Below are 25308 nucleotides of genomic sequence, written 5' to 3' on the forward strand. Positions count from 1 at the left end.
CTAAGAGCATCTAACAGGTGCTCTGACCATTTGTGGCTGGGGTAGACCTCTGAGAAAGTGAGACTCTTGGGCCTGAAATATAGTGAGGAGTCAGGTGGATAGAGGGAGAGGGTCAGGAAGGACCCTGTCAGATAGGCACAATCATCTTTCCAGATGAGGAAACTGAGGCTCAGAGCAGGGACGTGACTTGCCTGAGGCCACACAGATATCAAGAGGAGAAGCTGGGGTTTGCATTCAGGTCTTCAGAGCCTGTTCCTCTTTGCTGGCCCTGCTCTGGGATGAGGCAGGAAACCCAAGCTGGCTATGGTGACATCACAGTGTATTGGGCCAAAGCCCTTCCCACTGTGGGCAGGTTGGACCCCACACTCACTGCTTTACTCCCTTCCTGTACCCCATCCTCTACTCCTTCCTCTTCAAACTCACATCTATTTTGGCATCGCATGTGACCTCTCTTTCTTCAGGCTGTACAATGAAGGAATCCCCAGGCCTCTTTTTCCTCAGCTGTACAATGAAGGAATCAGGCCACAGACTTTTTTCTGGCTCCTGACAGTCTGGGATTTTACTACATACAGTTTGGCCTTGGGAAACATTTATGAGCCTCACAACTAGAGGGAAACATGCAAATCAATTTAAGGAGTATTCATTCACATGTGTGCACGTGAGTGGGGGAGGGGCTGAGGCTGGGGAGAGAGAGTCTTAAGCAGACTCCTAGCACTAGGCATCTGCTAGTACCAGTCCCTGTAGGATCAGAAGCTGGGGACCACAGATCCAGCATATACTTCAGGTCTTAGGGAAGGCAGATCCATAAGCAGCTGACTGGGTGTAATTATAAGTACAATAGGAAAATTAACAGTATTCTGGTAGTAAGCACAGAAGGAGCTCCCAAGCCCATTGAAGAAAAGGCTTCCCTGAGAAGTTGGCAGGGTTCATTTTGGACATTTGAGCTGGGCTTGAAGGGTGAGTAAAATTTTCAGGTGAAGAAGTGTGGGTAGAGCATTCTAAACAGAAGAGATGACATGCACAAAGACTGTGGACAGGTGCAAGCCATGACCAAAAGTAAGAGTTTAAAGTCACCAGTTTGAGGTTCTGAAATGTGGCAGGTAGACACAGTGACTCAGAGTGCAGGTCTGCACTGGGGTGGAGACTCCCAGCTTGGGGCTTTGCCTGTCTCTGCTGCCTTCAGTGGACCCCCCCCCCCCCACTTTTTCAGCCTCCATTAAAGTTGTCTGGGATTATATGAGACTCCCCCAGCAGGAGAAGGGGAAGGTGTGAATGTAACAATGTCTTTGAGGCTGGGGTCTGGTCTGCCTCCCAATTATCCCTGGAGAGGCAACTACTCAGCTCATGGGGGCTTCATTCTCCAGTTGCTTCTAATCGATGATGTCCTGGTGACAGGCATAAATTAATTTCCTTTGAATAGGCCAATTAGATGTAATCGTTGGGGGAAAATGTATTTAGGTGGCTTTAGCTCAAGGACTAGGCTTCTCTAGATATGGCTTTTCAGAATCCTGTTCTCTGATTTGGCATCTGCCCCCATCATGTCCCTATCTCTTTGGCCTAAGGAACCAGCTGGGTTTTACCTAAATAAAGTGCAGCCCTGAGTAGACTCTCCTCTCAGATATTTGAAAGATGGAAGCAGGCTGAGAATTACTTAAGGGCTCTCTATAAAACCCCATGTCTAAAATGATTTGTTATGATCATTCACAGGTTTTCATTGTGTTCCACAGTTTGGTTTTGGGCTTAGAGCTCTGAATCTCCTTCTGAGAGCAAGAACTGGCCCAGAACATCCAGTCCCTTTGGCTCCGTGTCTTCTTGCTGTGTAACTTTTTTGCTGTGTTCTGGTTTCTGATCTTCATTTTCCCCATTTGCAAAATGAAGGGTTTAGGGAAGTGATTTCTGAAATGACATACTAGTTTTCTGTTGCTGCCATAGCAGTATACCACACACTTACTTAAAGCATCTTTTTTTTTTTTTTTTTTTTTTTTTTCCAGAAGTCCAGTGGACTGGGCTGGGCAGTCTGCTTAGGGTCACATAAGACCAAAGCTAGGGTGTCCTCTGGCCTGGACTTTTATCTGTAGACTGCTGGGGAGGGTCCACTTCCAAATATATTCAGGTTGTTCTCTGATCTCAGTTCCATGTAGGACTGGTATAATAGGATAGGATATGTCTCTGTTTCCCTGCTGGGGGACTGGTCTTTGCATCTCGATGCTGCCTGCATTCTTTCTCATGCTTTTCCATGGAGCCCCCTGCAGCAACGTAGAAAAAAGAAAGAGTCCTTAGATTTTGTGTTTCTGATTCCAGGCAAAGAAATTTTTCTTTTTTAAGGACCAGTGTGATTAGATTGGCTCATCCACATAATACAGGATAATCTCTGAATTATAACATCTATTAATCTTAAATACAACTGCAAAGTCTCTTTTACCCCATAATACAAAATATCCATAGGTCTCAGGATTAAGGTATAGATTTAAGGGCCATTATTCTGCCTGTGACAGTTGCCCCTTTGACACCCAGAGATTCGTATTCATTCCAAATGCAAAATTCACTGTATCCCAAGGTCCCCAAAGTTTTCATCCCATGAGAGCATCAGCAAGTTTCATCGGAATCTCAGCAGCTCAGAAGTCCCAAATCTCATCATCTAAATTATCTAAGCAGGCATGGGTGAGGCTCTGGCTGTCATCCATCCTAGGGCATAATTTCTCTCCATCTGTGAACCTGGGGAGCTAAAGAAACAAGTTATCTGTTCCCAAAATGCAATGATGGAACTGGTTATAGGAGGCATTCAGGTTCAAACAAGGAGAAGATGGAGAATGGAGTCAGATGACTTTCTGGGGTCCTCATACCCCTCTCCTAAAGCTGTGGGGGAAAAACACAACAGAACCAGCCCCTTGGCCCCCCATCACCTCTACAGAGAGTGACTGACTGTGTTTGTGGTCTGAGCCCTGCTGTTCCCACGTGGGGAGGTCCAGGAGGTTTGACTGCCCTGGCGCCTTCTCCTCTTTTGGAATACCCCACACTGATTTGAATAACTGATGAGTGTTTAGAGAATAAGAGGTACAGGATGACAGAGGTCATTACAATGGCCAGAATTCTGGCCACAGTGGAGGAAATCAGGCTGTTGGGATAGTCCAGTGAGGGAGAAATTTGACCAGTCCATTTTGGTTCACAAACCTTTTTAAAATTTTTTTGTAGGGGCACCTGGGTGGCTCAGTTGTTAAGCATCTGCCTTCCACTCAGGTCATGATCCTAGCGTCCTGGGATTGAGCCCCACATCGGGCTCCCTGCTAAGCGGGGAGCCCCCTTCTCCCTCTCCCACTCCCCCTGCTTGTGTTCCCTCTCTTGCTGTGTCTCTTTCTGTCAAATAAATAAATAAAATATTTAAAAAAAAAAAGTTTTGTAAAAGGTAGCACAAACTCCAAAAAATGCTATCTGCAGGAAAGAAATCGAATCCTACACCACTGAGTTTCTGTTCTCTAGCCCCTCCCCAGATGTTTGACGTGTGCGAACATCTAGGGATACACACACACACAGAGACACACATACCCCTCCCCTGACCCTTGACTTTTTCTAAATATAAATGGAAGCATATTGAACATACTCTTCTGGACCTTCTCCTGTCACTTTAGACATTGTTCCCTATCGAGTCCTAGGGATCTGTACCACTCTTTTTAATGACCACAAGGAATTCCGATATCCAGTCACCTATCGTTGGAATCTAGGTTGTTTCCAGTCTTATGCTCCTCTGAAAATACTGCAGTGAGTAACTTATTTACACATTCGCACACATTTATGATAAAAAAAAAAAAAGACAGTCCCACTATGCTAACATAATCACCACTAGCATTGGGTTATATTTTGTTCTTGTCTTGTATAAATGTATCTAGGGTGTGTTTAATGTGGATGTAATCATATTGTGCATAAAATCTCTTCTTTTGCTTACTTTGTTTAACTGCATGTTGTATTTGTATTATTAAATAACTCACTAAATTAATAAAAATTATCATGAGGCAGTCTGCCAGGCTCTGCAGATAGAGCAGTATAAAGTGACTGCATATTCCATTTGAGAGGTTGTGCCCCAAATTAACATACTCATCCTCTTGCATTGTGTATTTAGGGTATTTGTAATATCTTTCAGTATTGTAAAGAATTATCTGGTGAACGTAATTAAAGGTTTTTCAGTGTTTGGGTTTATTTCCATGGGAGAGGTGGCAGGGGGAATGGGAGTTCTGTGTTGCCAAAGGGCTGTCCAGAGGATTTGTGCCAGCCCTCACCTGGGCCTGCTCAGTGAGTCCTGTTAAGATGGGAAGTATGGTATGGCAAAGGGACAGTGAGAACTAATCAGTGGAGGTTCCTGATAAAAGCAAAGGCCACGGGAGTCACAGTGGCAAAATACTGCCGTATGCAGGTGTACAGTTGCCTCTGTTGGGCAGGGGTGTGCGTGCACTTGCAGAGCCCGGAGCATGCTGGGTTAAACACTGCTCTGCCCTGGCTGATATCAAATTACGGAGGGCTGACTAGCAGAGATGGGTCGGTGTGAATAATTCAGGATTCTCAGACACAAAAAGGATTACTGGAGAGAGGAAGGAGATGAATTGGCTTAGTTAGAGAGAAGATTTTTTTTTAAGGATAAGATTTCAGAAAAGATACCGAAAAAGTCAGATGCCAGAGGGCATGGATATAACGGACAATTGTCCTTTCTCCCTGATCTAGAGAGGACACGGGGGGGGGGGGGGGGTGTCCCAGGCTGTCTCCTGTGCAAAGTAAGCACCCTCACCAGGCAGTCCCAACCTTCCTGGTATGGTTAAGGCGTACCTGCCCTCCAAACCTGCTTGCTTCCTACAGTTCCCAGTCACTTGAGAGTGCTTGTTCTGGGGCTTTAGATGCAGTCCCCACCCCAACACCTACCCCCACAGTGTGTCAGGGTCCCAGACCTTGACTTTCCGCAGCCCCTTTTCCCTAAAGAGGACTCACGCAGTTGCTAAAATCAGGGCGTTTTGGCTACAATTATTTCTACTTGGCACCGTGCTCAGCCTGACAGTTAAGTTGGGTGTGCTTTTTTCCTGGAAAGGCATCCCAGCTTGGGCAACTGCAGTTTTCTGGGACCCAGAGAAACAGAACTACACGTCCCCATGTTGAAAACGCCAAGTTGTCCTCAAAGCAACTAGAGGTGTTCCCAACCAGCTCCGCCCCCCCTTTTCCCTACAAGGAGTGTGAGGGGAGCTTTTCTATCAACCTCAGACCACAATACCACAACCATCCCTTGCCGTCAATCAGCTCTGGCACCCAGCTGCTGCCTGGGGGCTGGAAATAACACCTCTGAGAGTGGACTCCTCCCTGATCACCAGAGCAGGTAGCAGGTCGCAGAGGTCAGCCCAGCAAGCCCACCTAGCTGTGAGGCTTGTGAAGTCCATGCTTCCCCCTGCCCCGCCCAACCCCGAGCCCAACCACCCACCGGCTCTTACTGGCAGGGCCCCAGGTCCTACCTCTAGCCTTGCACACTTGTCAGTACCCCAGCATCTCTCTGCTTCTCTCTTCATCCCTCAAGTGGAGTTCCTTCTTGTCCTCTTGCACATCCCGAGCGGTCTGACTGCCACGTCTTTGCCCATGTGGTGTTTTCTGCCCAGTTGCTCTCTTGCTCTCTGCAGGTTCAGATCCCTCCCGGGGACACAGGTTGGCCCCTTTTAAGTACCACTTTCTCCTTGAAGCCTCTGTTATATCTCTCAGCAATTAATGGTATCTTTGGTGTCATCTGAAATGTCCCCACAGTTTATCTCTGTGGCTCCTGGGACTTCTGCCTTCCCTGTTTTGTAGCTGTGTGCGTGTTGCTGTGTTGTCACTCCTCACTAGACTACAAACTCCATGGGAGCAAGCACCACTCAGCCCCTCTCCTTCAGTGTCTCATAGGATCTTACATGTTCGGTTCTGCGTGTGGACATAAAGATGGGTGGGTGGTGGATGGGCAGACGGACAGGTAGGTACTTGGACGGTGAGTGTCAAACGCTGGTTCCATTGTCTGTGGTGTTGATGCCCAAGACACACCACCTCAATGACATGTCTGCTGTTCTTCCTTCCTGTGGTCTTCCTTCCCACTGTTAAAATAGAAAACAGAATTATATTTTTAAGAGTTTGTTACATTTCTCCAATGAAGTATTCTGTTTCTTGTTCTTAATTTTAAAATCCTAAGAGTTGAATACTTGATATTTCTTCAAGAAAAAGAGAATCTAAATTGAGTTCCTTTTCCTCACGTTTGACATTTTGCTTGATTTATTTTTTTCCTTTTTAGACTCTGGCTCTCCATGAAAGGAAGGGTCCTCATTCTGAACTTAGCACAGTACCTGGCACACAGCAGGGTCTCTGTAAATACTGAACTGAATTGCGTTATGCTCAACAGCCTAGGAACCCTTGGGGTCTCTGCAGCTTGGAGATTGTTCTCTACATGCGCTAAAAGTGAGTTTTTAGCTTGGCTGGAGAGTAGGACTGATGTGCTCTGCCAGATGTCCTCCCTGCTGTAGTCTTTTCCTTGTAGCCTTGAAATGTGGGTTCCCCCTTCCCTCTGTAGAGGCTCTCTTGGCGACACTGAGTCAGATCTGGTTGCAGATAATCCTCGGCCCCAGGGCGTTGTGGTAGATTGCATGCAGAGTACCATCTGGATGCCATACAGCTCACCCTGCCTTGATGGGGGACGTGGGGAGTCCTCCCCGCCCCCTCTACATCCCACTTGCCTTGTTGAAGCAGTCACAGCCAGCCACTCCCCATCACAGTAGTTTCCATGAACAAAGCACCAATTTCATGGTTGCAAGGAGCTTAGAACTTTTGGGATCTACACCTGCGCTTCTCTAACTTCCTTTTTTTAAAAGAAAAAAAAAAACTTGAAAATTAAGTATAGTTGACACACAATGTTACATTAGTTTCAGGCGTACCACATAATGATTCAGTGTTTCTATGTATTATGCTATGCTCAGTGCATACGGCTATCATCTGTCACTGTACAAGTTAACACAGTATTGTTGACTGTTTTCTTTGAGCTGTGCCTTTTGTTGCTTTGACTTATTCATTCCATAACTGGAAGCCTGTACCTCTCAGTCCCCTTCACCCTGTTTTTCCATCCCTTGTCCCCTTCCCTCTGGTGACCATCGGTTGTTCTCTGTATTAACAGGTCTAATTCTGCTTTTTGTTTGTTTATTCATTTGTTTTATTTTTTATACCCACATGTGAGTAAAATCATTTGGTATTTATATTTCTCAGTCTGACTTAACGTAATACCTTTTAGGTCCATCCATGTCCCCACAAATGGCAAGATTTCATCCATTTTTATGGCTGCACAATACTCTGTGTCTGCTTTATCTATTCATCTCTTTTTTAAAAAAATTTTATTTATTATTATTTATTTGTTATTTATTTGACAGATAGGGATCACAAGTAGGCAGAGAGGCAGGTAGAGAGAGAGGAAGGGTAGCAGGCCCACTGCAGAGAGCCCGATGCAGGGCTCAATCCCAGGACTCTGGGATCATGACCTGAGCCGAAGGCCAAGGCTCAACCCACTGAGCCACCCAGGCACACCCCTCTATTAATCTCTTGATAGACATTTAGGTTACTTCCATATCTTCACTGAATTGGTGTGGTCATTGGGGAAAAACAGCACAGAGATTCCTCAAAAAAGTAAAAATAGAGGGCGCCTGGGTGGCTCAGTGGGTTAAGCCGCTGCCTTCGGCTCAGGTCATGATCTCAGAGTCCTGGGATCGAGTCCCGCATCGGGCTCTCTGCTCAGCAGAGAGCCTGCTTTCCTCTCTCTCTCTCTGCCTGCCTCTCCATCTACTTGTGATTTCTCTCTGTCAAATAAATAAATAAAATCTTTAAAAAAAAAAAAAAAGTAAAAATAGAAATACCATGTGATTCAGGAATTCCACTGCTAGGTATTTACCCAAAGAAAATGAAAACACAATAAGAAAAGATATTTTCTCACTTCCTTTGATCCTCACAGCAACTCTCAGAGTTGGAGGGAAGGAATTCTCACCCAACAGATGGAGAAACGGAGGCTCAGAAAAGAGAAGTAGATGGCCCAGAGTAGTATAGCTAGGGCAGCTGGGATTTGAACCCCAGTCTCTTGACTCTTTTAGTTACAATATTTCTCATATCTACCTTAAAAAAAAAAAAAAACATTAAAAATACAAGTTCCCAGACTCTTCAACTAGAGATTCTGATCCAGAGGGTCCAGGATGTGGCCCAGAAATTTGCATTTGTAACAAACTCCCCCAGGTACCCCTAGTTCATCCTTAGAGGAACACTCCCCTAACCATTCTGAAGGTAGGCATGGCTTCCTAACTAGGTGTGTGGGGAAATTACCACCCCCTGGATCAAGTCTACTGGGGGTGGGGGGTGAGGGGGTGGCGGTGAGAGACTTAGGACCTTGCAGACATGCTTGTGTTTGTGTAGAGGAAGGAATGTGGAAGGTGTCCCTTTAGGGACAGCCAGCTTGGACAGGTAGATACAAAGCATCTTGCTTTTCAGTCTCACAGGCTTGATTTAAAACCCTGACTACAGGGTCCCGGGTGGCATCTGCCTTTGGCTCAGGTCATGATCCTAGGGTCCTGGGATCAAGTCTCACATCAGGCTCCTTGCTCAGTGGGGAGTCTGCTTCTCCCTCTGCCTGCTGCTCCCCCTGCTTGTGCCCTCCCCAACTTGTGCCTCCCACTTACAAATAAATAAATAAAATCTTCAAAACAAAAAACCAAAAACCCTGGCTTACATAGTTTAACAGCTATGTCATTTGGGCTTCAGTTGTGTCATATCTCTGTGCCTCAGTTTTCTCATTGTAAAATGGGGCTAATAATTCCTGTCTCATAGGCTTCTTGGGCAATGCATACGACATTAGGCAATGCATATAAAGAGCTGGCATCATGTCATGCTTGAATAAAAGAAAAATAATTTTTAAAAAAACCAGTTTCTCCTAAAATAGTCCACTCACATACCTGTCTTCATGGCTTTGATCATGCTGCTTTTCCTTCCTGGAAAGTCTTTTCCTTATCTTTCCTCTTCACTAAATACTGCTTGTCTGGTCAGTTGCAGTAGCCTTTGACTAGTGTCTCATTATCTTCTAAGGTGCTTGGGGAAGTCACTACCCTAGGTTTCAGAGAGCTGTCTTCCTCATCTCCAGTTCTAACTTCTGTGCCTCCTGGAATTTGAGAGTTTTCAGAAATTCTGCTTTAGCTAACTCAGAAAATACCTAGAGCTTCTAGATTTTATTTGTTTTGTTGGCTGGTTGGTCTTGGTTTTTTCTGTAACCCATGTCAACAAAATCCTCCTGGTGCCACCCCACCCTGGGTGATTTTCTTTGTCTGAGTCCTGAAGGGGGGCAGTTCTCTTGCTGTATTGCATGGATTGAAGTGAACTGCAGGGAAGGTTTCACCCAGCTGTACTCTGAAGTCATCCTCAACTTTCTGGCCTTATTAACTCATAACTTATTTTACTCTGGGAAGTTTGAATTAGAACTAATTAGGGTAGTCGGTTTGGGATGAGAAAGGACTTTTGAGATGGTAACACCCTACCCCTCACTGGACCTTTCAATTCTCAACAAGCCAGAGTTTGAATACCTCTAGGGATGGGGTTCTCATCTCCTCATGCAAAGCTATGACATTGTTGTAGTTTTATCTGTTAGTTTTTCTTCCTGGGAGGTTTGAGAAATTTCCCTGAACCAGGAAGTCAGGGGGCAGGTAATGCAGGTAGGATTAATGTAGGTGGTTGTGAGAGAATTTATCAAGATAGGGACCCAGACGTGGACCAGTGTTACAAGGTGACTTTGTATCAGAAACAGCATAGTCTGGGTGGGCTCTGGAGCTGTGAGCACCCCAGCATGCCTTGTCTTGTAGACTTTACAGTTTGAGGACTGCCTTAATACACTTTATGTTCAGATCCTGCGGAACTGAGCAAAGTTCCCCTGTCCCCTCTGACTAGTGGCAGAATGGATCCCAGAATGCGGAGAGGGCTAAGATTGAAGTTGGGGGTCAAGTGGCCCAGTAGGTGGAGGGGAAGGCTGAAAGAAAGAGGAGCTGGGCTGCTTGGAGGCCAGATTTGGGGCTGGGTGAGAGATCAACCCAGCCAGCTTTGTGGTTTATTTCTGTAAAATTGAGTTGCTCTTAAGAAACACTTACCTAGTTAATGATCCTTCCTTCCAGCTTGCTTTCCATTAAGACCTTTCTCCTGAATCACTAACTGTGAACAAACTCATTTAAATTGAACTTGGGTGCACAGTCTGATGTTCATGTGGAGGAAGATATTCAAACCAGGTTAGGAGCTTGTGGGTTCCTCCCTGGTGGGGCAGGGGTCGGGGAGCTGAAGGGTAGGATTTGTGAGGATGGGGTTGAGGAAGAAGGTGCCACACTGTCCTCAAGAGTTCTGTTTTCCAGTTCATTGCCTCTTTTCCAGCCTTTCTTTCAGAAATGGAATTGGAAATGTTCACAGAATAGCCTACACGATGTGCAGTTTTCCAGCCTTCCGTTGTTGTAGTCTCTGTCCTGGGCGTGTGGAAAGAAGGCTGTGCCAGCTGGCACTACAGCCCAGCCCTCAGAACCCATATTTCAAAGCAGTTACTGGCCAAAAGAAAGAAAGAAAAAGAAAGCAGGCTTTGCCTCACAACTCCTAAATATTTCCAGACACCCAGTCGGCCCCAAAAAGTGCTCACACGGCACCCTGGGTCCTGACATGCCCCCACGCTGGTCTGGAATCAGGAACCACCATTCAGCATCCTCTGAGGTCCATGCAGGGAACAAAGAAGTGTCGTCCTACAAGGGAGAGTTCTAGGCATGGAACCGGATACCTAGGTCCTGGCCTTCCATTTCTACCCTCCTAATGTGGGACCCTGGGCAGGCTGCTTAACCTAGGCCTCACTTCCTCCTCTTTGTTTAAGGTGCTGGTACCTGCCATTACGGTTTTGTGGGGAGAATCCCCTGAGGTGGAGTATGCAGGGGTGTATATAGGCGATAGAGTTCAGTGCAGATCTTAGTGCAGAGGTAAGGAAGTCTTACATGGCCCACTCTTGGAGCCTTATATTGAAGGAACCACTCTCCTAAAGGCAGCATACATAGTCTCTTTGGAGTCAGAGAAATCTGTTCCAGTCCTGATGCCAGCACCTCACAGCCTGTTTCGTAAGCCATGACATGGGCTGCTACCACCTGGCTCATGGACTAGTCTCCAGGAGTAAATGAGAGATTATAGGTAGATGCTTGCTCAGGGACCAGGGCACAGGAGGCCCTCAGTGCCCTGATACTGTACCAAGAAAGACTTTACGAGTTTATTGTTGAAGACTAGGTTTTGTGATGATTTGTTTGGAAATGCCAGCTTCGACCTTAAACACCTAACACTTCGATTTGCTTTCCTGCCTGTTGTCTCGTTTGATGCCCCAGCAACCCATGAGGTCCAGAGCAGGGATTTTGATCACTGTTTAATAGCTGAAGACACCAAGGCACAGAGAAAGGAAGTGGTTTTGCTAAAGTTCACAGGGTGAATCACTGGCAAAACAGAGGTCTCCTGATGCCCCAAACAACCCTTCTAGCCCTGGACTGTTTTGAGTTTGGAAATCCAACCCCCACATGCATCCCTGGTGGACTGTGGCCTTAAAGGCTGCAATGATAACATAGAGCTTTGTTCCAGGCACTGACCTAGGTGCTTTCTACATATGTGAACTCACTAAATCCTCACAAAATAACTGAGATTGGTATTATTGTTTTCCCCATTTTATACATGAGGACAGTGAGGCACAGAAAACTTGCCCAAGGTCACATAGCTGGTAAGTAGCAGAGAACAGGTTTTGGAAACCCAGGTAGGGCTGTCTCCATAGTCTGCTCCTAACCAGCATTTTCACTGCCAGGACTCAACCTGTGGTAGGCAAGTGTAGATGGTGTTGGAGTAGAGAGATGAGTGAGACGTGACCGTGCATTTTGCTGCAGACTGGCTCTGCAGCCCAGGCCAAACTTCTCCCCCTGCCCAAATCTTACTTTGCCCACCTTTGTCATGGCAGCATTGGATTAGCCAGCTCTAGCAAAGGGTGGCATTTCTCTGAGTCCCAGGGATGGCCTGGGGTGTGGAGTGGCCCAGCCATTGTGTGGCAAGCCAGCCGGGTGTGGCTCCATCACTGCCAGGCCCTCCCAGGGGAGGAAGTGTCGGTATTTACAGGAAATGCAGGACAAGGCCTGAGAGGTGGGTGGAGGAGGGGCAGCCAGCCTCTGGGAGCCCAGAAGATGTGTCTGGGCGCTGGTGGGAGGGCTGAGGGCGGGTGCCCCTCTTCCCACCCCAAGGACGAGACTTCTTGTTGTTTTTGAAGGGAAAGGTCCCATTTCCCAGGCAGCCCCGCCCCTCCCCTGGCCTCTTCCCTCCAAAACTGCCACGCCCTGCCTGCCTCCAAAACCCCAGCCCAGGCTGTTGACCCCTTCCTCCTGGGGGAGGCTGCTAGGAGCAGTGGAAAGAGCATTAAGCTGGGTAACAGGAGATCTGCCTTTAATCCTTCCCGCCCTGGACCTCAATTTCCCCACCTGTTATATGGGCACTTGCTGCAGTCATAACATGTGTATAGCAAGCTCACAGCCCAGCTGTGAGAAGCAGGATGGTGAAAGAACAGGCCAGTCCCCTTCGGCCCTATAACCAAGGGAGTACAGATTGGCTTCACTTATGCCACAGAAGTGTTGCTGAAGAAGTGTGTATAAACTGAAATTTTGTAAAAATATTCCTTGTATTGATTATATTAGGAGTACAGGCTATTTTTTTTAAGCCTGAATAAGAATTGGAAAGGGAACTAACATCCATTGAATCCGTGTAGGTGGCAGGCACTGTGTGGCTTTCACATACCTGATTTCACACTTTAAGAAACAAGGATTATATTTAGGGATAGAAGACCTGGATTTGATCTTGGAACTGCCACTTGCTAACTGTGTCTCCCTGAGCCAATCTCCTGGTACCTTGGGGCCTCAGTCTTCTCATCAGTGAAATGAGGAAACCAGTACATTGTGTCCCACAGGCTGCCTGAGCCCAAGCCTCGCCACCCCGCACCCAGGCCTCTGGCTAGCCGTCTCTGGTCTCCCAGCCTCCCCTCCTGCATGTCTCTCCACTGCTGTTCACACATGGCCAGGGCGAACTCTCCAGGGAGCAAAACTAGGCAGGTCCTCCACCCCCCCCCACCCCCGGCTAAAATCTTTCGCTGGCTCCTCATGACCCCTGGGACACACAGTTCAGGTGCCTTAGCCCTGCATTTGAGAGCTCTGCTGCCTTGCCAGCCTTTTCTCCCAGCTCTCCCTACCAAGTAGTGGGTGATTCTGGTTCCCTGCACATTTCTCCCTTTGCTTAAACTTCCCTGGAGTGTTCTTCCCTACCACTCTCTTTTCTTTGTCTTCTGCTCAACCTTCACACTCAGCTCAGGTCTCGCCCTGGGCTGGAGCCCTCCTGTGGCCCTCTCCTCACCACACACGCACAGGTTTAGGGGTCCTTTGTCTGAGTTGCTTCCTCATAGCCCTCACCACCTTGTATCCTATTGATCTGTCCTGTCTGCTTTCCCAACAGGCCGTGAGTGCCTGAGGGGCAGATAAGAAGACTCTCTTTTACCTCTGTGTCCCCAGTGCCAGGCATGGGGCAGACCTTCAACAAATGTGGATTGTGTCGGTGAGTTAGTGCATGTACTGGGTGTTCCGTCCTCTGTGCACTGGTGTGCCTATACTGGGTAGGGCACTCTGTTTTGGAGTGCTCCAAATCCACACCTGTTTAGGGATGCCAGGAGCCTGGCTGGAGGTGCTCTCCCCATCCCCAAGAGCCAACAAAAGCCAGCAGGTGTTCTATGCAGAATTCAGTGCTCTTGGCTGGCAGGAAGGAGCTTACAGTCTGGGGAGGGAGAAAAAACATGTGAAAACCTAAGACCATAGCCAGATGAGGGCTATCTGTGGGTACAGGGCCATGTCAAGGGGAGCAGGGCTTCTTCTGTAAGCAGGTATGACCAGGCAGGGGCAGGCTGTGAAGTTTATGCACTCTGTGGGTTCTCTTTAAGAAAAAGAATGTACAGTAAAGAGTATTTAATAATCTACAGAGCCTTGAAAGGGACCCATGCAGGTACGGAGCCTGAAGCGTAAGCCTCATTAGCTTCTCAGTAGACCTGTCTCAGTGGCCAGGGAAGGCTTCCTGGAATAGGAGTTGAGGTTGGACCTGGGTCTAGAGAGGAGAACCCATCAGCCACTGACCCTAGGCCTGACCACGAGGGAGTCAGGTCAGCAGACATTTCCCAGGCATCTCTTCTTAAAAGGCAGTCCCTGGCCTAGAGAAGCAAGGCAGATTTATAGGATCTTAAAGGCCTTTGGCTAAAAGTGGCATTTCTCTGCTTCTTCCCTATTTGGGGCAAAAGAGGCAGATATAGTTCAGCAAGGCTAAAAGATGAGTCAGGTGACAAGACATGACAAGACTCGTGTGTGTGTGTGTGTGTGTGTGTGTGTGTGTGTGTGTGTGTCTGGGTCCTGGGGTGTTTTCCTTGCCTGTGTCCTCTTCCCTGCTGGGTCTAAGCCTTAGTGTGTTTGTTTCTGTCTGGATTTGTGTGATTGATTCCTTCTGTGTCCCCCATCCAGATGTCCCACTCTGGCTACATGTGACTCTGTGTTTATGTGTGTCAGAAAGGCCCTCGCCCTCTGTCCTCCTTGTATTGTTGCACTGCGAATACTCCTGTGCGTCCTGGCCCTTCTCAAACATTCTCATGCCTGTCTCCCCAGCACAAAGAGGGCAACAGTGAACCAGAAGAATTAACATGTCTAATGAGTGGGTCCAGCTGGGGCTCACTGGTGGCTCTGTCTGGGTTGGTGGAAGAACAGAGTGGACCTTGGGGAAGTCACCCTCACAGAGCCTAAGTTTCTTCAGATGAGAAGTGAGGATGGTAACAGTGCCTGCTGAGCTAAGTGGTTGACAGGATCCACAGGGTAATGCATGAGGTGTGCCGGGCACACTGCTCAGTAACACTTAGCTGCCGCTACTGCAGTGTAGATGTGGGATAGGTGAGTAGTTCGAAGGACAGGCTCTGAACCAGATTCCCTGTGTTCAGATCCCAGCTTTGCAATTCTGTCTGTGCTTGCTTCTCCATCTGTAAAATGGCATGGTAATAACTTACAGGATACAGTGGTGGGGAAGAATTTGCAGTCCCCGGCACATAGTGAGCACCAAATCACTGGCTCTCTTTCCGCTACCATCGCAGCTGCCCCGGTATTATTGGCTAGCTCTGTCCTTGTGGAAGGGAGGGGTGGGAAGAGAGGATTGTTTTTCAAATCACCACACAAAGAAACCACAAGTGACCCCTCTCCTAGCTCTTGGCAGCTTCAGATGTGGTCTGTGGTTATAGAATTATAGTGTTCTCCATGAATCTCCAGCCACTGCATCCTCTCCAGCTGCCTGAGGTGGCAGCAGTGGTTCCCCTCCCTTCCGCCTCTCCTGTGGTCTCACTTACTCTGAATCCCAGAGCAGAGATGGTAGGAGAACAACGTGTCCAAGTTTCCTCCTGCTCTGGACTGGGTGCTTTGGACCGACAGCTATGGAGCCCATCTTACAGATGAGGAAACTGAGGCAATCCCAGCCACCAGTATTTCAGCACCCACTGAACCTTTGGCTGAATGATAGCCACCCCACAGAGTGCTTCTCCCAACCCCTATCCACAGCCATTTTTGAAGTATATAAAATGATGGCCTTAGTAGTAAAAGAAAGCCCGTATATCTGTTAAGACTTGGCTAGCCACAGCATCCTCAGTGCTGGCAACACCTGCTGGTACCACTTCCACCAAAGGTGTGATGCACCTGCCGGATAGGGAAGAACAGGGAGGCTGTCACCGACAGGCTGACGGCAAGTCAGGTAAATTAGCTGGGGTAGGACAAGTGGTTCAACACATGTTTGTTGTGCACTTACTATGTGCTATTCATGGAAGATGCAGACTGCATCACAAGCAGGTGATTCCCCTCCCTGAAAGAACTGTGGCTGATAGGGGAGCTAATACAGGCACATAAATAACTATAGGCACAAAATGTGAGCTGTGATGGGAGCCCCTTCCAGCAGGAGAGAAAGAGAAGTCTTCCTGAAAGAACTAGTGTGTGTGTAGACTTTGCGGAGGAGGGGGTCAGAGGCAAGTGGAGGAGGGGGTGGCAGGAAGAGGCTCAGAGATGGGAGGGCACAGAGGTGTCCATGGGCCAGTGGGTCAGCGGTTTAGCTGCATATAAGGGCTGAGGAAGGCAGACGTGTGCAGGAATCACCAGGACAAACTTCCTCAGCTTTGTGGCGGACCCCTATGGACATAAAGGCACAGAGCATCACCATGGGAACGGCCTTCCAAGGTCCTCTAACTCCCTTATTTTGAGGAAATATGGGGATGAGGAAGCTGATGTCCAGGAAGAGGAAAGGGCCCACCCAGTGTCACACAGCAAGCTGGTCACAGAAGTAGGACTAGAACCTGGGTCTGTATGACCTTGAGGGACTCCTCCTGATGAATTCAGCCCTGGCGTTTAGTTCAGATGATTGTAGCAGATAAAACTGTTGGGCACTGTGCTGAGCAATTTACCGGCCTCACTCACAGACATCATCTTCTAGACCCTGGGAGGGTAAGTACTATTACCATCTCCCTTTTACACAGGAGAAAGCTGGGAAAGTTAAGCAACTGGCCTAGGGTCATTGGGCTGACAAGTGGCAGAACTGCCACCTGCCCTCAAGAGGTGAAATGTGTCCTTTAACATTATCCTTTGCTGGGGTGCCAGAGATGGCTGCAATGCTAAGGGGTCAGCGGCAGAGCCAGGCCCCTGTGCCAGCAGTGGGGCTGCTGTGAAGGGCCAGAAATGCAGGACTCTTCCTGTGCTGTTTGCACCTCCCCAAGTTGGAGGAGGGTAGTGACTGCTTCCCAAAGCCGGAACCTGAGAGATGATCCCTCCCGTGAGTTTGGGGCTCTGACTGATGATTTTTTTTTAGTATGTTACCTCTTTATATTAGTCTATCATTTTATGAGACTTCTGAAGATCTTCCAAAAGTATTGGAAGTATTTCCCCCCTGCCCCGGACCTCTGAACTTTTTGAATTCACTGAAAAGAAAGCCTTCATAGTTACAGTTGTGTTTCCCTTTGGCTAGAAGAGAAAGATGTTTGTTTGGAGCAAAAGGAGGCTGAACTGGAATCAAGGAGAACAGAATTCCTTGAAAATCCCTATAAAACCACTTCAAATCCACTGGGAAGGCTTAAATTAAAACGACAGACAATAACAGGTATTGATGAGGATAGTGAAAAATTGAAACCCTCAACATTGCCAGTGGGATTATCAAATGGCTCAGCCAAAAAACAGTCTGGCAGTTCCTCAAGATCTTAAACATAGAGTTACCATATGACCTCAACCCCTATATATAGACTCAAGAGAAATGAAAACATGTGTCCACATAAAAAAAACTTTCACATGAGTGTTCATAGAAATACTCTTCAAACAGCCAAAAAGTAGAAGCCTTCGAAATGTCTATCCACAGATGAATGGAAAAACAAAGTGCGGTATAGACCTATAGGGCAAAATTACTCAGCCATAAAATAGAATGAGGATCTGATACATGCTATACCATGGATAAACCTTGAAAACACTGTGCAAAGTTAAAGCAGCCACACACAAAAGGATTGTAGGATTCCATTTCTATGAATGTCCCGAATAAGGCAAATCCATAGAGACACATAGTTAATTAGTGGTTGCCTAGAGCTGGGGACCAGTCCTAGTGATTGACTCCTGAATGGTATGGGGTTTCTTTGGGGGTCGATGAAAATGTTCTAAAATTAAGTAGTGATGATGGTTGCACAATTCTGTGGATACGCTAAAAAGCACTGAATTGTACATTTTAAAAGGACAAAATTTTAGAATATGTGAATTATATCTCAATAGAGCTATTGTTACAAGAAAACAAATTCTTACAAAACCACTGATGCTGTATTTCAAGAAGAGGGGTGGAGATGTCATAGGATGGAGAGGAAGGACGTACTTCTGTTTTTACTTAGCAAAAAATGGAAATTAAATTTTTAAAAAAGCCTCTCCTTCAATCATGTTTCTGGGAACCATTACAAGTGCTATCCCTTGGCTGACCCTGGGTGCAGGATGCATTCCCTCCAAGAGGGAACAAAGCAGAGATTCACTCCAGTGGTGTGGAGACAGACAGGCAGCTGCTTTTAGGCTGCGGGAAGCATGCTATCTGGTTTCAGGACATGGTTTCACATGCCTGGGGGTCTTGTTCTCCACCTGCATTTTACAGGTGTGGAAACTGAGGCCCACCTTGACAGTCCTGTAGTCCGCATAGTGCATTGGGTTAGTGGTAAATCCGGGACTGCCGGGTCTCTGACCCGCATCTTAAGCAATTTCCACTGTATTAGATGGAAGGTTCCCAGTTACAGTGCAGATGATGGCTGTATCTGTGAAAGTCTTAATGTCCCTTTGAGCAAGGGGAACATGGGAGGGGTCAATTCTGAGTGACAAGGAAGTCTCAGAGCAGAAGGTGCAACCTGGGGAAGGTCTGGAGGGATCAAGTGAACTGGGAAGGTGCCTGGGGGTGAGGGAATGGGGGGACGTAGGCAGGGGGCAGGACTGAATGTCTGAGGGTTTGGAAATCCCTGCTTGTGCAGCCAGCCCTTCCCTCTGTCCACTTCTAAGCTCTTCCAGCTGTTCTGCTAATTAGGGTAGTCATCTTGTCTCCATCTCAACTTTCCAGCTCCCAGAGAGCAGTCCTGAAGCCCCCTGCCCCTCCTCGCTGAGCTGGCAAACTTCAGAAAGGTCTCAGCCTATGTCAGAGGAGCCAAAGGATGTTACATCTGCAATCTGGCCTCCTTCGCACAATATCATTGTACCAGCAAGGATGGAGTCTGGGGCCAGAGTGCCTGCCGACAGATTCTCGGTGAGGCAAGCGTTCCTTTTTTATGAGTTGTTAAGCCATTTTGGCTGTGCTTAGGGTTATGGCTCCCAGTGAGTGTCACTAGGACGGGATTTAATGGGCAGAGCTGGACAGCCCTGGGCCAGGTTACAAACTATTCGTCCCCCCACGTGGATGCACATGTCCTTTTACGACTCTAGGCTGCTGGAGAGGACTGTGCTCATTTGGAGGGTCATTTAAGGTAATGAGCTCTGGGCAGCTCTAATTTATGTTCCTTTTAAAACACAGATCAACTCAGAGGGAGGATACAGCTCTGTGGAGACTAGTCTAGGGGTTTAGAACTTGGCCCTTTTGTGGGCTGGCCAGAAAGGACCTACTGCGTGCCAGCCAGTGACCACTTTCCCCATTATGTTCTCATTTAATCCCTCAGTGACTCTACATAGTCATCCCCACTTTATAGATGGGAAACAGAGAAATTGGGTGACTTGCCTAAAGTCACACAGTGAATCTCCTCTGACCTGATGCCAGATTTCCAGGCCACTTGGTTTCTAAACTTACAGTCCTAACTGCCTAAGCCTTTTGCTGATTTTTCCTGGCATGTGTCATTGCCCTTGATTTACAGATTTAAAAACAAACACACAAAAAAATGAAGACATGGGAAGGTTAAGTAACTTGCTTGAAGGGATAGAGTTGGGATTCAAACCAATTCAGCCTGACTTCTGAGCCCACCCTCTTAACCAGTACTTTGCACGGAACTTTCTTGGAGACAAGATGACTACCCTACTACACTGTACTTTCTACGAATCAGAGAGAGTACTTTAGTCATCTTTAACTTCTCCATGTTTGAGCTCCTTGAAGTACATGCTAATCCCTGTTTGTTGAATAAGTACGTGACGGATAGAAAGGTGGGAGGGTGGGCAGGTGGATGGATGACTGAGTAGATAGGTGGTTGGAGAGATGAATGGGTGGGTGGATGAAAGAATATGTAGATGGGTAAGTGGGTGGGTTAGAAGGCTTTTTCATATGTAATATATTGTTATGATCAAATAGGCTATCTGGAGACAGCATCTGAGTTGTGATTCCAATGGGCATTATCCGTAATTTGTAGGCCATGGCCTACCAGCATCTGTAGTGCAGAATCTAAAACACAAAGGATTCCTAGTAGGCATTTTTTTTTTTTTTTTTTTTTGGAATGACTGAGAAACAAAACAGACAGGAACCATGGCTAAAAATACAGAGCACCGAAGCCTTTGCAAAGGACCCGTCTGGGAGATTCATGTTGACAGACTGGTGAGATGGATGGGATATGTCATGGTTCTGGGTCTGACTCCCCAAGGGAAGAAGTGGTTACACAGGACACAAGTTCTACTAGAGCCTGTTGGAGCATGAAGTTGTCAAAAACATTTCTCAGAGTTGTTTTCTTCCCTGTCTTTGAAGATCAGCCTGGTAGCAAATATGAAGGCTTGGTAGGAGCAGCTATGTTGACACTTGTGGTCTTAGAATATTTTCTTTTCTTATTAAATGAATGACTTCTATCCAAAATCAGGTCTGTCGCTACAACTTCCATTGAATCTGCAAAGGCGTTGGATTATACTTGCTCTTTTATACTGTGAAAGCATATTTTTAATGGCTGTTTTTCTCCATTTGTTGTGTTCACAATCCCTAAATAGGACACTGAAATAAATGCATCAAAATATAATCATAACACCCAAACCTTTGTCTTCTGACTTCCATTCTACATCTTTCTTGAAAACTGAAGTCAGAGGAGGAAGTAGAATGAAAGATCATGAGCCAGTTCCTGTCTATGGCTGAGCTTGGTTGAGGATGGATGGTCGGTGGTTCAGAGTTAACTGTGTTTGTGTCTGTGAGGTCTGTGGGTCTCTAACATAATGTTAGTCAAACTGTTATAGATTAATAATTATGTGAAGTCACACACTGTGACTTCATGGGTGTTATCACTTGGGATGAGGTTATAGTGTTAGCACATGTTAAAAATGGGTTGACTTAAAGACAATAGTAAGTAAATAGTAGAACAGCTATATGCAGCTAGAGCTAAGCTGAGAGCTCCCAGTTAGTGAGTTATGCGTTAGGCATGGCTCTAAGTGTTTCACATTATGTAACTCATTGGATCCTCCCAACACCTCAGTAAATTAGGCACCCCTGAGGCTTGGTGAAGTTAAACATGGCCAGTACTGGGCTGAGACAGAATTTGAATGCAGGCAGTCTGACTCGAGAGTGTGAGCTCTAATCTCTGCACATTACCACCTCTCAAAAAGAAAATAAAATAATAGCATAGACAATAAAAACCAAGCCACCTTTTGCCTGGCAAACTGAGACACAGTTCCACACATTGGTCTTAGAGACCAAGGAATGTCCGGGTGGCACAGTTGGCCTCTGTTTTCACATATCCAAAATGGGATCAAGCATAGGAAGAGGCATCCTCGGAGGCAATGTGTGTTGGCCTAGATTTGCCACATGACCTTGAGCCAGCCCTTCCCCCTCTCTAAGGGTTTGGCTTCCATGACTCTCTCCCCAGTGTCACCCATGGCTCTGTTTTGTGGAATCCAATCCTCTGCTTGGCCTGAGGTAGTGTCCAATGCTGGGGAGACTTCATGGCAGCATCAAGTCCAAGGACACCCACTGTTTTACATCCCAAGTTGAGCAGAGCCTATGGCAGCCCGAGGTGTTAGGGCTGAATCCCAATGGCACCAGAATATCCCCGAACAATTCAAGCGAGAGGGTGACCCAATCAGGTTGGGTTTGTGGAGGTTCTCTCTGGCTGCTGGGTGGGAAAAGATTGGAGGCCAGCCAGGGGGGAATGGGAGAGACCAGGAAAGCAATGGTCACAGATGTCCAGGCAAGAGATGGCTTGGGCCACAGAGCTATGACAGAGATACCAGTGGAGTCAGAGAAGACTTAAAGGTAAATTGGGAAGAGGTATTGTGTTCGAGTAGTGGCTGAGATTGCACATTACCACATCTCTAACAGAAAATAAAATAATAGCACAGACAATAAAAACAAAACCACCTTTTTCCTGGCAACCTGAGACCCAGCTCCACACATTGGGAGAGGTGATAATGCTGAGATTTCCAGCTTGCTGTCTGGGATGATGCTGATACCTTCACTTGTGGGATGCTTGGCTGGGAATCCTATGCTCCTTCACAGGGCATTTTAGAAAGGCCTGGCATCTGTCTTCTTTCCCTTGATATAGAGGGAGAACCATCCAAGGGCACAGTTAACTGCTCCATCCCTCACTACTACTGGCTATCCTCCACAGAGCATAATGGGCTCCTGCTGGGGCCTAATGTGGCCATCCCTCTTGCAGGAGAGAAGGGCTCCACTCACTATCTGAGGACACACACAGTGCAAACTGATGGAGGAAGCTCTACAGGGAAGGGAACTACGGCTCCTCCCGAAGACTGGTCCATGCAATCAATCAGTTTCCTGAAGGAGGTTCTGAGCTCTCTAAAGCAAGTGTGGTGTTCCTCTGACCTCCAGTGGCCCCGGGGGGTGTAGTGAAGGGGCAGAAGGAGATATAGGGTGGTCCTAGGAGGGGAGGTGCTTACATGCCTTTTTACACAATGGTATAGGGCTTACTGCAAAATCTACTGTTTGCTTTCCTAGTTTGAAAGAAAAGGACAACAAAGTCAGTTCTGAAAAAGAAGAAAGAGGTCTGGTCAGAAGGGTAGCCGGTTAGATGGTAGAGTGAATTATGGCTCACCCCGGGTCAGCATTTAGTTTGTATATCTGCACACAAGAGCAGAACTATAGTTGCTACCACACACACATTTTGTCTACAGAAGCCCAGGCAAAAATAGGCCACCTTGTCCCTGATCTGCCTGACCTCATGGCCCCAGTGTGGACTAGGGGATGCCTGTCCTGCTCTTGACTCAGCTCCTTGCTTCTTGGGTTCCAGGTATTCTGGAGATAGGTATCCTTGGTTCTGGCTGCTGCAGTAGTTGAAAAAGAGCTCCAAGGTGGCCCCTAGTGCCACTGTAGGCTAAGGCTCAGTTTTTCTGGTCCTGATGTCTCCTACCCTGGCCATGCTTCTCCCTGCCTAGCCCAGGGCCAAAGGCAAGAACAGTGTCCTTACAAAAAAAAAAAAAAAAAAGAACAGTGTCCTTGCCTACATGAGGCCTGGGCTGGCATTGGCCCAGCCATTTCAGCAAGTGAATGCTCCCTCCTTTCCTTCAGTCTGTCCATCCATCTGTCCATCCATTCATCCATTCATCCACCCATTATTCTAGTGCCACATTGTGGCATTCCCAGAGGGCAGTAATAAGTATTTGATTAGAATTTAATAAGACCAGGAGTGTCTGGGTGGCACAGTTGGTTGAATATCTGACTCCTGGTTTCAGCTCAGGTCATGATCTCGGGGTCCTGAGATTGAGCCCCACATCAGGCTCCATGCTGAGCATGGAGTCTGCTTGAGATTCTCCCTCTCCCTCTGCTCTTCCTGCTCCTGCTTGCTCTCTCTCTCAAATAAATAAATAGATCTTTAAAATAGGAAGACTTTAATAAGACCAAATTTTGTGAGAAGTTGTCTGGAACCACATTGCCCATGCATGGCAGGAGAGAGCTACTGCAGGTTTCCAAATAGGAGGGGGAAATGGCCTGATCCCTGTTGTAGACAACCACTCTGCTTGGTGGAGAGAGAGGCCCAGAGCAGGGAGCAGAACAAGGAGGTGATTGTAATGGGGTTAGAGCCTCTTCTGTGGGGATAGTTGTGAATTCAGAGAAAAGGAGGATTCTTCTGCTCCAGGTTGGTGTGTTTTATGCTGCTTCTCCTGGAAGTTTGCTCATGCTATCACAGAGTTCCTGCTCCTGCTCACAGCCTCAGAGCAGCCTTCCCTGACCTGTTCAAACAGTTCCCCCTTTTTATTCCCTATGAAAGCACTTTTTTCTTCTCCCTCACTTATCATTATTTACGGTCATATATTCGTGGTTCCTTTTTTGAAACAAGGACCATGTCTGCTTTATTTGCCACTGTGTTACCCTCTGCCTAGCTCTGTGCCTGGCATAAAGCAGGCAATCAATAAACATTTATTGATTGAATGAATGAATGAATAAATAAATAAATAAAAATAAATAAATACAGGCAATGCCTATGTCATAGTCATAGTCATAGGAGTTTGTTATCTCACCTGTGTAAGCATTGATCATCACAGCACCAGCAAGAAAATAAAATAGAAATCATTATCCACCTAGGTGGAACTGATACTCCGAGTGGTGTCTTGTCCATGATCTAGCTGATGACAAGGCAGGGACCAAGGTCCAGAATGCACATCCTGAACCGTCCTGCATCACTGCATCCCTCATTCAGGCCCAGAGGAACATGGCCACCTTAGGAACAGATCCTGCTGCCTGCCAGTCCAGACTGTCGGACCAATCAGACTGAATATCTCTTGTCCTCACAGTAATTATTTGTACCCTCCAGCATCACAGCCTGATTCATATCTAACAGGGAGACAAGTCTGTCTTAGCATGTATAAGGACACATAGGCAGCAAAGAGCATGGCATGTTCAGGGAACTACCGGGAGGCCAAGATGGCTGGAGTGGGAGCACACAGGGACTTTTGGGCTTGTGTCTTATCTAGTTCTAGGTCCCCATTTAGGGCAGGCATGGAGCTTTGCACACAGAATGCTCGTTAATGGCTTATGACATTAATAGGGCTCCTGGTGTATTCACTTTGCCTTTGCTGGACAGGGAGCTCTAACCCTCTCTTTCCTCTGCTCTGACCCCAGCGCCTACACAGAACCCTATAAGGTCTGTCCCATCTCGGCGGCTGCCCCCAAAGAGGACCTGTCATCAGATGAAGAGCAGGGAAGCTCGGAGGAGGAGGACAGTGCTCCAAGAGACCCCGGCCTCACTCACAAGGTAGGATGCCCCACCCTGGGCAAGGGGTCAGTGAGTTGTGGGAAGTCAGAGATGTAAAGGCCGAGAAAAGGCGGTGAAGGATCCACTGTACTGGACCCCTTCTTAGTGAGGAGGGAACTGTTTGCAAGTAGCTGGCCCCAAGTTGGATACAGAGACTGAGTCACTGCACAGTTGGGACTGCAGCGTTTAGACACATGAGGAGACACAAGGTCCTGCATTGATGATGCCGGGGTGACTGCTCTTGCTGACTTCTTGGGTCTGAGGCAGTTTGGGTCTTCCCAGAGCCCTTGTGGCTGAAGTGAAGTAGAGCTGTGTGATTTGAATCGAGACAGACCTGGATTCTAAAGACCTTAGGCCTGTGGGCCTCAGTTTCCTTATCTGTAAAGTGGGAATCATGAGGATAAGTTAAGGGAAGTATGCGAGCTTCATTAACTGAAAACAGTTTTGGAATGAGAGTTGGTTTCCCATACCCTGCAGCAGTGCTTAGATGGGGTATGCCTGAGAGGACAACTGTCACTTGTTTGGAGGCAGGCAGTGGGTCCCTGTCTGATGTAGGG

General features: G+C 47.2%; 1 protein-coding gene across 1 annotated transcript in view; it reads left to right on the forward strand.

Annotated features, from left to right (window-relative positions):
• Positions 1-25308, forward strand: part of FGD5 (FYVE, RhoGEF and PH domain containing 5) — a 123341-nt gene that overhangs the window by 26961 nt on the left and 71072 nt on the right. The window contains exon 3 of the mRNA XM_082747996.1: positions 24619-24751. Within this exon, the coding sequence (XP_082604122.1) occupies positions 24619-24751 (133 nt within the window). The remainder of the gene's footprint in view (positions 1-24618; positions 24752-25308) is intronic.

Source organism: Mustela nivalis, assembly GCF_964662115.1.
Source record: "Mustela nivalis genome assembly, chromosome: 1".
NCBI classification, from domain to species: Eukaryota; Metazoa; Chordata; class Mammalia; order Carnivora; family Mustelidae; genus Mustela; species Mustela nivalis.